The sequence below is a fragment of the Engystomops pustulosus genome, chromosome 3, assembly GCF_040894005.1.
Source record: "Engystomops pustulosus chromosome 3, aEngPut4.maternal, whole genome shotgun sequence".
Taxonomy (NCBI): Eukaryota; Metazoa; Chordata; class Amphibia; order Anura; family Leptodactylidae; genus Engystomops; species Engystomops pustulosus.
The window spans coordinates 23283248-23301019 of NC_092413.1; the positions used below are offsets into that span (position 1 = coordinate 23283248).

A 17772-nucleotide genomic window follows, 5' to 3' on the forward strand; every position below is an offset into this window, starting at 1 on the left:
TGCCCCATCCATGAGGCCAGGTGAGCCTCTTGCCTCAGGCAGCACCAGCTTCAGCAAGATGGGGGGGCAGCATTAGGGAAGCAGAGACGCATTATAGTTATGATTATGAAGAGAGATGTTCATGTATGTTGCTTGTTTAGTGTAATGAATTGTCCTTAATGTGTGTAATTTGCCATATCTCCAAATTATTCAACACGGGTTGTCCAGGTGCTAGGCTCATCCTGGCTGTGGAAGGCTGATGTTGGATAGAAGAAAATTGTACCATGACGTGTCTTTTACTTCAATATTTTATATGTAAACTATTCGCCATGATAGTTTCATGACGGTCAGTAGTAAAGAGAGTAACCAATACTGAATCAATATCCCTACCACCAACATGTGACCACCGAGACACAATTTCAACATGACCAACGAACCTAAGCTACTACTAGTATGGTATCACCACTAAGCCAAAACCAGTATGACACATTCAGAACCACTCATACACCACCAGTATATGATATAACCAGTACTGCTAAGCCAGTATGACACATTTAGAACCACTGATACACCACCAGTATATGATATAACCAGCACTGCTAAGCCAGTATTATACATTCAGAACCACTGAGACACCACCAGTATATGATATAACCAGTACTGCTAAGCCAACCCCAAGATGACACATCCAGAACCACTGATACACCACCAGTATATTATATCACCAGAACCCTTAGCAAACTCCACTATATGACCAGCACCACTGAACCGCCAACAGTATGATATCAGCTTCATCACCAGTAGGATATAAGACTCCCCGCCAGTACGAAATCATTAGTACTAATGAGTGACCACCAGTATGATCTTATCAGCACCACCACTGAGCCAATATGATATCATCAGCACCACTGAGCCAGTATAATATTATCAGCACCACTGAGCCAGTATAATATTATCAGCACCACTGAGCCAGTATAATATTATCAGCACCACTGAGCCAGTATAATATTATCAGCACCACTGAGCCAGTATAATATTATCAGCACCACTGAGCCAATATAATATTATCAGCACCACTGAGCCAGTATAATATTATCAGCACCACTAAGCTGCCAACAATATAATATCAGCTGTATCACCAGTAGGACATAAGACTCCCTGCCAGTATGAAATCATTAGTACCAATGAGTGACCTCCAGTATGATCTTATCAGCACCACCACTGAGCCAATATAATATTATCAGCACCACTGAGCCAGTATAATATTATCAGCACCATTGAGCCAATATAATATTATCAGCACCACTAAGCCGCCAACAATATAATATCAGCTGCATCACCAGTAGGATAGAAGATTCCCTGCCAGTATGAAATCATTAGTACCAATGAGTGACCTCCAGTATGATCTTATCAGCACCACTGGTATGATATTACTAGTACCATTAAAGGGAACCTGTCAGAAGTTTGACTATACAAAGATTCAGACTGTCTTAGGTATTGTCCACGCAGATCTGTGTAGCCATAACTTTGTGTGTTGGTAGTAGCCCAGGAAAGACAAATGCATTTTTATTCCAGATCTGTAGCTGGACATGGGGCGCTCTCCTTCCTTCGCTCTGAGTCGCTCCTGTAGCAGGCTTCTGTTTGAATACTACAGCAGTAACCTATAGCAGAGGGGAGGGGCTTTGACGTGTTCAGTCCATAGACCTAATTTGCTGATCGGTAGGGGTCTCCGTCAGCTCCATACAGATAAACAGGGAAGCCCGGCCATTCGCGACTGGCTGCTCTGCTCATCTCGGGAAGTAACAGGTAGTCATCGGACCACATCAGACCCTCCCGTTTTTGTGATCTGTGGAGGTCTCAGTGATCAGCAAGTTAGGCTCTATCCACAGGATAGGACCTAACTTGTTTCGTGGGAGTTCTCGAAATCCAGCCACAATCCTGGAAAAGATATGCATCTTTCACAGTCCTGCTTCTACTATCAACATAACACAGATCACCAGCGATAATACAGTTTTACATGGTCAAAACTGATGACAGAATTTTAAAACAAAAAAATTTTTTGGATATCTCGCAATTTACAGCAGGAAAACAATACAAATTTTATAACCCTATTCGGATAACGGGTCTTGCGGACATTAACCGTTTGTATGCAGAGATGTCACGGCCGTGCAGTAGAGGGGATCTGATGCATTGCATATGACACAATGCATTATCTCTGCAGATTTTAATCCTAAAAGTTACACACGCAATTAAAACACACAACTGTTTCTAGACTTCACTAGAGGGGGGACTCCCAAAACATAATGCTGACTTCACACATTCATAGAAGCAGGGAGGGTCAAGACTGGGGCACCTCTTTGACTGAAGTTCAGACAGAAAAATTCAACTAAAGCAACTTTGCTTCTTGTCAGACAAGCCGTCTGATCGGCTTCTATAGAGGGGGGGCTCGGCACATTTGCTGTGTCATGTAACCGGCCGGCACAATGAAATCCAATCACATGACTGCTCCCATGCTTTCGATTCTGGGCCCAGCGTTACACATATTGCAGGTCCATATTCCATATAGATTTCAGGAAAACGAATAATTATGCACATAAAAATAATTATAAATTACAATATGCACTAAAATCTCATTCAAAATTTATTTTTAGTACTTTTTTTAGCAAATGTTTGCTTTAGTAATTCATCTTAAAATATTCAAAAATATTCTAAACTTCATAAAGAAAAAAAAATGTGTTGATGGTCAGAAAAAGAAGAGTTAAAGGGGTTGGGCACTTTTCTTCATGTTCTTTAAATGAGTGTTTAAGTGTGGGGTGAAAGATATTAGATAACTTACCAATATACATTATTAATAATTCTGCTCCGCTTTCTGGATATGTAAAGTGAAGCCTCCGATCTGCAGATGGAGGGTCATGAGATCTCTATCTGTCCATGAACAATTGCCCTGCCAGGACCTTAACCTTATATTCATTAACACTATCCTAAGGTCCTGGCAGGGTGTTTGCTCATGGACATATAGAGATCACATGACCCTTCATCTGCGGCCATTTTATGGTCAGGAATGTCTGGCTGATGAGTTAAAAGACAGGAGGCTTCACTTTACATATCGAGAAAGTGGAGCAGAACTTTTAATAGGTGTATATCAGTAAACACACACTTGCATACACATTACTAAAAAAAATTAGGAAAAGTGTGCAATACCTTAATGGAAAACATGAAAAAAGAGATATCACACACACCAGTGTACCAGCATGCTCTGAATCCAGTAACAATCCTAAATCCAAATAATTTTTTACAGTCCTGCTGCTACTAACTACACACACAGTTATAATTACACAGCTTTCCAGTGACAATACTTAACATGTGTAAATTAAGATTCCTTTTAAAGGGGATGGTATGTCTTCCACACCATGATGGAATTCCTTTAAAACAACAATTTCAGCTGTGAAATTTGAAAAATCCTAGTAGTATGTGTTCAATTTCACTGCAGCGCCACCATAGGTGATTAAAAGTATTACACAAGACCAAATAAAATCAATGATTTCTCTGTATAATGCAGGTCAGAACAGGTCCTCCAAAAAGTGCAGGACAGGGAACCTCAATAGTAACCAGAAAATGTAAAAGAAATCAAGTTTCCTGATTTGGACATCCAATTGAAGTTTATCGACTATACTCCTTGGGTTTATTAATTCCCATCTGGGATATTTAATGGTGTACTGTAAATGGCTAATAGATGTGGGCCCCACCATTGGGAGGTGGTGAGGAGCCTGCGGATGCATGACTCCCTCTTTTTCACTTTAATGAAGGTTTAGTTAAACCAATATATTGAAATTCTTTATTTATAGGCCTGATTTGGGCATAAGGACTTCATAGAACTGAGTTGACTGAATCAAGATGAAGAACTATCCTCCATTCATCATACAATACTGCATGTTGACTCTATAGTAAAATACACATAACCAGGGAGTAGCTACAGTGGGTAAAGAGGTTGCAATTGGACCAGACCCTGGAGTTTGAGAAGGTCTCTAACCTCATAGGAGGGGACTAGCCCTATAAATGGGTCTATTGCACTAGGTCCCAAAAGTTTTAACTTCTTTATCTTCTTTCTCTCTATTCATCCTATCTCTATTCATCCTAAATTCTATTTTTCATCCTATGAATAGGCCTAATGGAGGAGAAGCAATGACGGCTCCCGAGCAGCTGCGTTATGTCATAGGCGAGTGGCGCAGGCCAGAGTCACCTGCGCTGTGTCAAAGTGACTTCTCCACTGAAGGATCATTCTAAAATCAAACAGATTTAATTAAATATGTGTCCTGGGAAACACTTTGCCTTCCATTTTACTGCGAATGTAAATGAAACACTAAGCAGCTCCCTGTCATAAGTCAATGCAGCACAGTGTCAATTAGCTCCACAAAAGCCATTAGGGCGCGCATCAAAAGTGACAGCAGATCTTATTAATATCATCATCGTTGAAGATCATTTTGTCCTAAGATGAAAAAAAAAAGCAGTGCAAAGCATTATGAGGAAAAAAAACATGAGAAATAGGCAAATATGAGAAAATTTGGAACAAAACAAACAAACCTAAATTACCTAAAAGATATTTTAGCAAACCTTACAAGGGTACAAAGCCAGGACGATCAAAATTTTACATGCTAACCATCAAAGTGACCAAATTTTACCTCAGACCAATTTCATAGGTAATGATGCACAAACCCAGTTCCCAATATGGTGCCCTCCACTTTCCCACTATAGATATATGGGATGGGGCCAAGGTGTATATAGATCATATAATTCCTCTGAGCCTGAAATGTCGCCCTTCTTCAAGATTAAAAACATATATATGTGGTAAAAGGTGGGCACCAGGCCGTAATAATTGGACACAAATATCTCTCCTAAACACAGGCCTATGTCATGTCCCATCACCCAGGCCGTCCAGCAGAAACAATAGAAAGCATCCCGAGATAACTGGTTATACAGCCCTCACTGGTCACCGTAATCTGTATACATTGAGTACCCAGAGCAACGCAGCTCCATTTAATTCTTTGGTAAAAAGACACCACAGACTCCTCAGATGTTGTATATCAGCCAGGTGTCCACACGCTATTCCCCGAAAAGCACTTACATAACACTATCCCTAAGATTAACGGATCAGAAAGACTGAAACTAAGTGTTTTCATGTGGATTTACTAAGCAAAACAAAACTCAGTCTTGCAGGGGAGAAAAGAAGGGAAAGTTCAAAGATAGCAGAGGTTTCATATAAAATGTTTTATATAATGAACTAAAAATAGTTATAGTAACATGATAACAATGATGATGGTAGATAGGTGCTAGATATATAGATTATAGATAGAAATATAGAAATATAGGTATGAGATAGATAGATAGATAGATAGATAGATAGATAGATAGATGATTAATAGATGAGATAGATATGGAATAGATAGATAGAGGTTAAAAATATGAGAAAGATTGATTGACAGAAGATAGATGATAGATCACTTATATATTATATATAGATAAAATATATATCAATCTCAGATAGATGATAAATAGAATATTGATAGATATGATATAGTATGATATAGAAGATAGATAGATATGAAATAGATAGATAGATAGATAGATAAAATGGAAAAAGTCCGCACAGTAACGTGACTCCTGAAAAGGAGGGGTGCAATGCCTCCAAGGATTTCGGCTTGATCCTGGTTTGTAGTCAACGAATGGAAAAGGCAGGCAGCACTCCAAGGTTCAAATCAAACGTGAGTGATTTTTATTGAAACGGGTAGCGACGTTTCGGTGTTAGACAACTTTTTCAAGTGCTTGAAAAAGGTGTCTAACACCGAAACGTCGCTACCCGTTTCAATAAAAATCACTCACGTTTGATTTGAACCTTGGAGTGCTGCCTGCCTTTTCCATTCGTAGATAGATAGATAGATAGATAGATAGATATGGGATAGATAGATAGATAGATATACGAAAAGTAGGCTGTGCTATGCTGTACTCTTAACATGGAATAAAGAATAACACTTTTTTACTGGAAGCTTTGGAGTGCTGCCTACTTTTCGTATCTTTATCGTTGGAGGACTTGATGCCTGGTCCTGGTGAGCCTGCACCCACCAATTTCACCCTTTTCCTGTGTGCTGCTTGAATTTCTTGAAGTAGATAGATGATAGATAGATAGATAGATAGATAGATAGATAGATAGATAGATAGATAGATAGATAGATAGATACTAGATCCCTTTAAACCTCCTTCACCTTTCACACAAAGGCCATAATATAACAAGTCATAAGATGCAGCTTATAAAACAGAATATGTCTACTGTAAAACCATAACCTTATGGTTTTACATGACAAGGAGCTGCCATAGTCTTTACCAACAGCAAACATTTGGCCAGAGCTCTAGATTTCAAAAAAACGGAAAGGGACCAAAAGAATTGATCACACAATGGCAAACAGAGAACACTATGATTCCCAAATTAGGGTACAAGGACAGAACGGATAGAAGAACCTGGTCTTTACGACCCCCTTTCTAACCCTTTACCATGACCCTTGGGGCAATTCTTCATCTACTATTTTACTATGTCAATTGTTGTTTTAAAGAAGAAAGTGCAAAACAGTAGCTCGGGGGTGGAGACTAACTAGGCCCACCTCTTAGGATCTCATTACAGCTGCACCTATGGTACATACACTATACCTCTCCTATTACCTTGGTGGTCATATATGCAGTGATAGCATCTCTATGGGGCAGATTTACGATTCCATGGTGCGTTGTCCAACGTGGATTCAGGTCCGGCGCGATTCACTAAGATCGTGCGTTCTTACGACCGTGCGATCTTATGACACAAAACCTTTTTCAGATTCCGCGGTTTGTCCAAATCCGTCGGGTTGTACGACGGCCAGCCCCCCTCCCCCCCCCATTTCTGTCGTGTGCAAAAAATCCGATCGCGTGCACCAAAATCCCAGGGCAATTCGGCACAAAACAGAAATATTTGGGAAACCCGACGAAAGTGCGGCATTCGTTAGTAAATGAGCCCCTATGTGTTCAGTCTGAGGATGTTACTTCTTACATAACAATCAATTCATATTTTTCCACTCAAAACATAAACCCCCTTTGCCACTTATTGTATGTCTCTTAGGCCACGTGCTTATAGGAACATAACAGATGTGGCAGGGCCATGTGTTGGGACTTAAAACATGACAGCTTCTGTCTACAAGCCACCACCCAAAAATAAAAATGACAATACAAATAGTAGTTATCCGACTGATGTTATCAGATACAAAGGTGTGAGTCAGGACAACCAATGGATAAGAAGTGCCACCCTGCTCACCCGGGGGTGTAGGCTGGTTTCATCCTGACATAAAGTATTATATAATGCAAGTCAAAACAACCAGAGCCCATGTACAGCACACAGTATAGAAGCATAATGCTACATACTACAATAAAGTAGTAAAATATGACACAGTGTAGTGGAATAATAGTACATGGTATAATGACGTAGTATATGACTACATAGTATGGTGGTATTATAGTATAGTATAACAGTATAATAATACATACTACAGTAAAGTAGTAAAATATGACACAGTGTAGTGGAATAATAGTGCATGGTATAATGACGTAGTATATGACTACATAGTATGGTGGTATTATAGTATAGTATAACAGTATAATAATAATGCATACTACAGTAAAGTAGTAAAATATGACACAGTGTAGTGGAATAATAGTACCTAGTATAGTGACGTAGTATATGACCAAGTAATTATGGTGGTATTGTAGTATAGTATAACAGTATAATAATACATACTACAGTAAAGTAGTAAAATATGACACAGTGTAGTGGAATAATAGTACATGGTATAATGACATAGTATCTGACTACATAGTATGGTGGTATTATAGTATAGTATAACAGTATAATAATAATACATACTACAGTAAAGTAGTAAAATATGACACAGTGTAGTGGAATAATAGTACCTAGTATAGTGACGTAGTATATGACCAAGTAATTATGGTGGTATTGTAGTATAGTATAACAGTATAATAATACATACTACAGTAAAGTAGTAAAATATGACACAATGTAGTGGAATAATAGTACCTAGTATAGTGACGTAGTATATGACTGCATAGTATGGTGGTATTATAGTAAAGTATAACAGTATAATAATAAATACAGTAAAGTAGTAAAAAATTAGCGGGTTTAGTGGAATAACAGTACATAGTATTTTGATGTAGTATATATTACTACATAGTATGGTGGTATTATAGGATGGTATACAATACAAAACAATAAAACTTTATTGATCCCAGTCGGGCAATTGTTTATAGTATAGAATACTAGTATAATAATAGGTACTACAGTAAAGTAGTTAAATACATGTTAGTATGGTAGAATAATAGTACACAGTAGTACAAGTATAATGTAGTAGCACAGTAAAGCAGGATAATATTACATATTAGTGTTATATAACTCATGTCACCTCTAATCATTATTCTGCATTAGATTCTTCTTCTTGTTCTAGAACACTGTTCTCCAGCAGAAGGCTCTGAGAGTTGTAGTTTTGCAATAGATTAGAAACTGATATCTAGAAGATTGCACTCATAGTGCTGCTAACTTCCCCAAACACAACAATTTTAGGGGGGATACTTTTTCCCTGTGCAATGTGTTCTTAATAGGGAGAGAGGAATAGCCTCTTATCCCCCATAAGACCCAAAGGATTGGACCTGTCTATTTAGCTGTGTTAGGTGTCTCAGATGTAGCAGAGGTGACTTTGTTATGGTCAGTGGGTTCTCACACAACATCAAAAAAAACAAATGACATATTCAGCACTGCTACATCTGATTCACACTAATCATCCCCATAAATTAGATTTCCTATTTACAACCTCCAGTTCATACTGTTTATGTTCCTGGAGCCTATAATTGGGATGTAGTTCAGCTGGAACTGTCCCATCATCGCCGTCCAAGTTTTTATAAGGACATGAATTAATCACATGGTCATAGAGCAGATTCCATTAAAAGTGATCTTATCGGGGGTAGCGCTACAGGGAGGCACATATCTGTTACCATAATAGTACATAGTATAATGCTCCAGTAAATAGGACATAGTATAGGGGTATTATAGGACACATCAGATTATAATGCTGCATAGCATACCAGAGATTTACAATACTACATATCAATCTAGTATTGGACTATAATGTCATACATAGTGAAGTTATATCATTATACATAGTTTGTGGTGTAATAGGACACACTATACAGAAGTAATATAATACTGCGTAGTATAGTGGTATATAAGCACATACTGGAATTGTACAACTACATAACATTGCAGTATAACAGAACACTATACAGTGAAGACGTATCATTGAACGTAAAATACAATAACATCCTATAGTCAAGTTGTTTTATGCTACATTGTATATCAGTATAATAGTACATAGAGTAGTGATGTAGTATAAAACTACACAGTGTGTAATAGTACATATGGTAGTATAATACTACATAGTAGGGTGGTATAATAGCCCATACTATAGTGATGTAGTATAATACTACATAGTAGGGCAGTGTAATAGTACATATGGTAGTATAATACTACATAGTAGAGAGGTATAATAGTAAATACTATAGTGATGTAGTATAATACTACATAGTAGGGTGCTATAATAGTACATACTATAGTGATGTGGTATAATACAACATAGCAGGGTGGTATATTAGTACATACTAGAGTGATGCAGTATAATACTACATAGCAGGGTGGTATAATAGTACTTACTATAGTGATGTCATATAATACTAAATAGTAGGGTTGTATAATAGTAGATCCTGTGGTGATGTAGTATAATACTGCATAGTAGGTTGGTATAATAGTACATACTATAGTGATGTAGTCTTATACTACATAGAAGGGTGGTATATTACTGTATACTATAGTGAAGTAATATAATACACATAGCATAGTGGTATACTAATGCAAAGCACAGTTAAGCAGGATAATATTGCATAGTACTGTAATACAGTAGCATACCTACCTAGGTATACCTAGTACTGTGCAATAGCATAAGGGTATTGTAAGTTGTACTAGTACATGATATAGTGAAGTCGCATAATAGATAATAGAAAAAAGTACAATAGAAATGGAAATAGAAAAAAGTACAATGCAGAAACATAACACAGCACTGACTGGTATTACACTGTAGTAGTATAACAGTATATAGTACAATGATGCAGTAGAATAGTAGATAGAACTGAGTACAAGTGTAATAGTACATAAAGTAGTGCACAGTACACACACAGGAGTAGTTTTATATTAGTATATAGCACTGTTTAACAGTATAGTATAATGTAGAAGAAGAATAGTACAACATATACATAGTGTTAGGATGTAGTAGAAAAAAGGACTCAACAAGTAATTTGTGAATCTCCTTATTAGTTATAGACTCTCGTAATGAGCCCTAAATGTGGTTGTCTTTTGCTGTAACTTTGGCGCACATAACTGGTGTCAAAATCTGGACCCAACAGAGGATCATCTGGGCCCATAATATACCAGTTCTCCTCCGGCTTGTAACCTCTATGTAAGTCTACACACTACAGACAGTCCACAGTAAGAACCTTGACCCACATATATATATTCAGCAGGAGGTGAATATTGGCCAAATTTGACAATCTCTGTAGGGAAGACTAAATGATGTGCATAGGGGTAGTCCGACTCCCTAAAGGGACAGGTACATAGAATATTAGGGCAGCACAGTGGCTCAGTGGGTAGCACTTCTGCCTTGCAGCAATGGGACCTGGGTTCAAGTCCCACCCAGGTCAACATCTGCAAAGAGTTTGTATGTTCTCTCCATGTTTGCGTGGGTTTCCTCCAGGTCCCCCGGTTTCCCCCCACACTCCAAAAACATACTGGTAGATTGATTAGATTGTGAGCCCCATTGGGGACAGGGACTGATTTGGCAAACTCTGTGCAGCGCTGCATAATCTGTGTGCGCTATATAAATAAAGAATGATTATTATTGATCTTTTTGTTCACTGCCAATATAAGCTCATCAATTACACTGACATGAGTAAGGAGCTTCTGCTTTAGAGGACTTAGGGCGATCATAGCTGTGTCTCCATCTTAATGGACACAGTGTAGTACCACATTTCTCCAGCAGTGGCCACTACAGAAAAATCAGCAGCGATCACTACCGATCACCAAAGATTTCGGTAGCATCTGAAGACCACCAACTGGTACTCGAGCAATGGCTTGGTAGGAGTGTACACAACTTGACGGACGACCATCTACAACTTGACGGACCACCATCTTTGCCAACTATTAAAGGGAAATGTTTGATTATTATGGACGCCAACATATTGTTGTATAAACAGGTCAATTAATTCTCGATCCGGCCGCCTCCGCTAGATCAGGGCGGAGGGAATATTCTATTTGTGCTAAAGCGAAGGACATGGCTGCACTTTTACTAGGCTTGGCAGGTCTCAATAGAAGGAAATAAGCCATTGGACTTGCACAGCAAAGTCTTCCTGCTGTAGACTACAGTCTCTGTGAAAGAAACTGCCCCAAAGGAAAGACTCCCAATAGGCTGCTTCCTTTATTATGACTACAGGGGTGCGGGGTTCGCCCTATTCCAAAAAAGACTAAAATGAAACATTGACATTCCGTGCCTTTAGATGTAGCAGAGCCGGAGTTGTCATTTCGTAGATATGGTTAAAGATCGTGAGGAGTCAATTTAGGAAGGCGGCAGATAACACCTTGTGACGTCAAGGTCGGCTCTGCTACACCCGACAACAACCACTCAGCCCTGCTACATGGTTACGGTGACGCAAAATCATACAATGTGCTTTATTAAAGGCCTATGTAGCAGAGCTGGTTATGTGCAGCGTAAAAGCAACACGAAAAATAAAGACAAATCCCTTGAATTTTATGAAACTTGAAATTGTGGAATTGGCAGATGTAGCAGAGCTGAATTTGTTATGACATCCGTCAATAACTGAACTTTACCAACTTTATTTGCAACTTTGTGAATTATAGATTGGACTTTATTCCAACCTTATCTACAATGTGCAACCGAATGACAAACTCAGTTTAACTACGTGTTATCTACATCCAAAAGATGAGAGTACGTCCATAACATTCCCCCCTATTCCCTCTTTGGACCTGCATAGACTATAATGAGACTAAGTGATATTTTTACTCCTGACTCATCTCACCCCCATGGTAGAGGAGTCTCCCACATTTGGGTAAGTCGCCCTCATGCAAACACCATTGACATCTTTTGTCAGCCCCATCAAGAGAGAACTTGTCCGTACAGATAATAATCACTTGTGTCAGAAACAAATGAACGTGGTCAAAGCAACAAGCCAGAGCCTCATGAGCCCCTGCTGATAACAGAGAACAGACGCTCGCCCATTCGCGTGGCTTATTAATGACAATCAGCAACTTTTCTCTCCTGTTTCTTATCAGTACAATATATGTATTTCAGTCTATCAGCTGTTTTACAGACAGATGTAGCAGAGCTGAATGTGTTATTATAGCCGCCAATACCTACTACATCACAATGGATGCTAAATGACCGACTTAGCTCTGCTACATCCACAAGAAGTGTCATTTTTAATAGAGATCAAATAGAATAATACACAGCAATGACAATATCCACCACCTAAGACTCGGGGCGATACAACATGTGATGCACAGAATAACGCAATTACACAACATAAGAGACAAAAATACAGACAAACGTGGAGGTAAAAATACACGTAAACCAACGGAGAGGCCGAACAAGGCAGGTGGGGGGTGTAACACTGCACCTATGTAGCCCAATATTCACATCTATATTAGCTATGCATATTATCCATGGGGTATATACAGAGGATATAGTATATGGTGCATTATTTATGGTATATAAATAGTATATATTACATTATCCACAGTATCTACAGTATATAGGGCACGACCTATGCTGTGTATACATGTTTCATGTTTTATACCAGCACATACTGCTACAGCATTGTCCTTGAAATATACAGTATATAGCGCACGACCTATGGTGTGTATACAGTATATAGTGCATGATGTGTGCTGTATACATACAATAGAATATTAGACATTGTATATCGTATATACATTCTAACATTATATACGATGTAGGCATGTATGACGTATTAACAATACAACTATACACAGTCCCTTACCAATAATGCACAATGTATATATAGGGCATAACTAGTTTAGGGCATTTTACAGTATAAAGTGCAATATATTTAGTATATGTATAGCACTTAATATATAATGTATTACATGTGTGTAACATAGCATTATACTATACATATAATACATGTCCATAATACAAGGCATCTTATCAGAGTGATGTATACACATTATCTATGTTATTTACGGAATGTAACATATGGGACATTCTATACTGCACATTATATATGGGACATTATAGAATATTTTATACGGGACATTCTATTCTGTACATTATATATGGGAAAATCTAGAATATTATATACTGTACATTATATTCTGGACATTCTGTATTGTACATTATATATGGGGCATTATAAAATATTATATACTGTACACTATACATGAGACATTCTATACTGTACATTATATATGGGCCATTATACTGTATTATATGTTGGACATTATACAATATTATATACTTGCATTATATTTGTGACATTCTATACTGTACATTATATATGGGACATTATACTGTATTATATATGGGACATTATAGAATATTATATACTATACATTATACATGGGACATTCTATACTGTACATTATATATGGGCCATTATACTGTATTATATATGGGACATTATAGAATGTTATATACTGTACATTATACACGGGACATTCTATACTGTACATTATATATGGGACATTATAGAATATTGTATACTGTATATAATACATGCCACGTTCTATACTGTATATTATATAAGGGACATTATAAAATATTATATACTGCACATTATACATGGGGCATTATATACTGTACATTATATACGGGACATTATCGTATATTATATACAGGACATTGCAGACAACACAGTATATACCGTACATTATTCATGATGCATTATATATGGTACATTATAGCACACAACACATCCAGAGTGATGATATTTTGAGGATTATCCTTAGCACAACACAAAGTTTTAATGCTCCTTCCTCCGTTGTAGCAGAGCTGAGTTTGTCATTTTCTCACACACAGTGCAATATCAAGGGTGGTGATATTTCTTTTTATACGAACTGCAGGAAATACAATTATATTACATTAATCCCTAACACAGGATCACATAGCAAACTCAGCTCTGCTACATTATATTTATTGCATGTTACTCAATGGGTCCAAGAACTACAAGTATGGAAGTCACTGATCATATCATTGGGCCAATATAACTTTGACAATATTTGACATCTATTAATATCGATTGTACAATATGACCACATACATAGAGATATCTGGCAACAATTGGACATTTTGTATTAACCCCTCACTTGACAGGGATCATCCCTCACATCCTGATATTGTGTATACAATGATACTATAATATCATATCTGACCACCACTTCCCCTAAACCGCCCCCTCCCCAGGTAAAGAGACACAAATCCCCCCATGTCCTCTGTGGGGTCTTACCTTTTCTTCTCCTTGTCTGCAGTCATGGTGACTTGTCAGCTGCTCAGGTAGTCACAATGTTACAGATAGTTCCTGCAATGGGTGAATGGGTTGTTGTAAGCACCTGTGGTCTGGAGATAGGAAGGAGTCCAGGGAAGGGAAGGGAAGGGGTTTACCCAAAAAAAAAAAACAACAAAACAACAAAATCCTTAAAAATACAAATAATGCTAAAAAAAAGTAACAAAAATATAAAAACCAGCAAAAGTATGTGAGGTGTCACCCAGGGCTGGGGCTGGCTATACAGTCTCAGGTCACTGCTGAGGATTGTATAGGCGCCCGGGGGGCTCACAGGGGGGCGCAGGAGGAGACCCGGCGGCGGCACAGGCTCTGAGCTGGGCTTGGAGCTCCCCCTGGTCTGCGGGTGGGTGGAGGATCTCTGGATCTGCAGAGCTTCGCCCTGTTCTAGGAGAAGAAGCAACTTCACAGCGATTGCCCGCCCTGCCTAGAGCCGACACCCACCGCCCGCCCTCTCCCGGCCACCGGTTTTTCCTCAGGGTCAACCAAGTTGACCGCGGACGCAAGTGAAGCCTGCGCACCTTCCCCGGCTATTCCTGGACACAGAGGTCACAGTGCACACACAATACAACGTACAGCTAGGGAAGACAGTGTGCTCACCTGGCAGGTGACTGTATTATCATGTATATCACTGCCATTGTCACACTGAAACTGGGCTACACCTGCCCCGCAGCCTACAGTCTATCCAGTATCTATCTATACTTCTGTCTCATATAGAGGGACTCTATCCATTTATACATCTTCTATCTACTTAATTTATCAATCTAGTTCATATTTTTACTTTATTGATTTATGTATCTATACAGTATCTCCAGTCCTTATTGTGCAGATATCTATCTAGTGATCATCTATCTAACAATATTTCTGTATAAACATTTATCTAGATCTATATCTATACATCTATTTAACTATTATCTATATATTATCTATATATATACATTATATATAATGTATCACCCATTTGTTCTGTTTATGTAGTACCTATCTTTTCATCATCTATTATCTATCTATATCAAAGTTATTTTGTGTATTCATCCATTACATTTTCTAAATATCTATTCATCTTTCATCAATCTATCTATCTATCTATCTATCTATCTATCTATCTATCTATCTAAGTATCTCCACTCTTTCTATCAAAAGGCTCCATGTAGAAGCTGAAACGTTTTCAAAATATCTATTTATCTTCTTTTCTACTATCGATCTGTCATCTATCTATCTATCTATCTATCTATCTATCTATCTATCATCTATCTACCTAATATCTATCTATCTATCTATCTATCTATCTATCTATCTATCTATCTATCATCTATCTACCTAATATCTATCTATCTATCTATCTCATATCTATCTATCTATCTATCTATCTATCTATCTATCTATCTATCTCCTATCTATCTATCTATCTCCTATCTATCTATCTATCTATCTCCTATCTATCTATCTATCTATCTCCTATCTATCTATCTATCTATCTATCTCATATCTATCTATCTATCTATCTATCTATCTATATATCTATTTATCTGTCTATCCAAAGGCTTCATGTAGAAGCTGAAACTGTTTGGAATAAATCCACTTGTTTTTCTCATTCGCCACATGAAGTGCTGCTGAATTCTTTTATCTATCTATCTATCTTATAGCTATCTCATATTTTCTTTATCCTTATGAAAAGGTTTTGCATTCATCCACTCTATCATCAATCTATGTAGTATCTTTTTAGACAAAAAAATATGCGTATCTTTTTTATCTTTCTTTTTTTTCTTTCTTTGTTTCTCTATCTATCTATCTATCTATCTATCTATCTATCTATCTATCTATCTATCTATCTATCTATCTATCTTTCTTTCTAACTATCTACCTATCTATCTAGTAACAGAAAAGTGCACATCAGCACAGTGTTAATTGACCTCTAAGAAGTAGGAGTGCAATGCCCCAGAGTGCAGAATCATTGCTTGAGAAAGGTAGAAACGCTGGAACGTTGCGTATGAAATAAACACACCCTTGTTTTTACATTGGACTGAAATTGGATGTGCTGCCTTCCTTTGAAATATCTATCTATTAGAGATGAGCGAACATACTAGTCCGAGCTTGATGCTCGTTCGAGCATTAGCGTACTCGAAACTGCTCGTTGCTCGGACGAATACTTCGCCCGCTCGAGAAAATGGCAGCTCCCGCCGTTTTGCTTTTTGGCGGCCAGAAACAGAGCCAATCACAAGCCAGGAGACTCTGCACTCCACCCAGCATGACGTGCTACCCTTACACGTCGATAGCAGTGGTTGGCTGGCCAGATCAGGTGACCCTGGGATAGACTAGCCCCTGCCTGCGCTGCTCGGATCATTCTGTGTCTGGATGCCGCTAGGGAGAGAGCTGCTGCTGGTCAGGGACAGCGTTAGGGTGCTAGTAGATTACTGTTAGGCAGGAGTGATTCAACAAGAACCCAACAGCCCTTCTTAGGGCTACAATAATGATATACTTTTTTTTTTTTAATTTGCTTGTGGCTGGGCTTGCTGGCACTAGTAGTGCAGCTAGTACCATATTGTGAGGAATTTGCAGGGGGACTTGCTACCGTTGTGTTTAGCTCTTAGTGACACACATATCCACCTCAAACACCAAAGTGGGAAAATTTATTAGGGGTTTGATTTCAATTAGGCACAGTCTGCCAGTTTCTTTTTATTTTACGTTTATTTTTTCATAACTCAGCGTCATCTCATCAGTGTGCTTTCATACTTGGCTAGAAAATAGCCAAAGGAGAATCCAAACGGCTTACTTACGCCTACAATAGCGTTATATATATTTTATTTCTGGTTGATCTGCTGGTGGCTGTCCTTGCTGCGGTGCATATACTAGCCAATTGTGAGGAATTTGGAGTGAGACTTGCGACCGCTGTGTTTAGCGCTTAGTGACGCACATATCCATCGCAAAGACCGAAGTGGGAAAATTTATTAGGGGTTGGATTTCAATTAGGCACAGTCTGCCATTTCCTTTTTATTTTACGTTTATTTTTTCATAACTCAGCGTCATCTCATCTGGCATAGCAGTGTGCTTTCATACTTGGCTAGAAAATAG

General features: G+C 38.2%; 1 protein-coding gene across 1 annotated transcript in view; it reads right to left on the reverse strand.

Annotated features, from left to right (window-relative positions):
- EPAS1 (endothelial PAS domain protein 1) overlaps positions 1-15093 on the reverse strand; it is a 93940-nt gene extending 78847 nt beyond the window's left edge. Inside the window, exon 1 of the mRNA XM_072140292.1 lies at positions 14647-15093. Within this exon, the coding sequence (XP_071996393.1) occupies positions 14647-14672 (26 nt within the window). The 5' untranslated portion in view covers positions 14673-15093. The remainder of the gene's footprint in view (positions 1-14646) is intronic.
- Positions 15094-17772: the final 2679 nt, after the last annotated feature.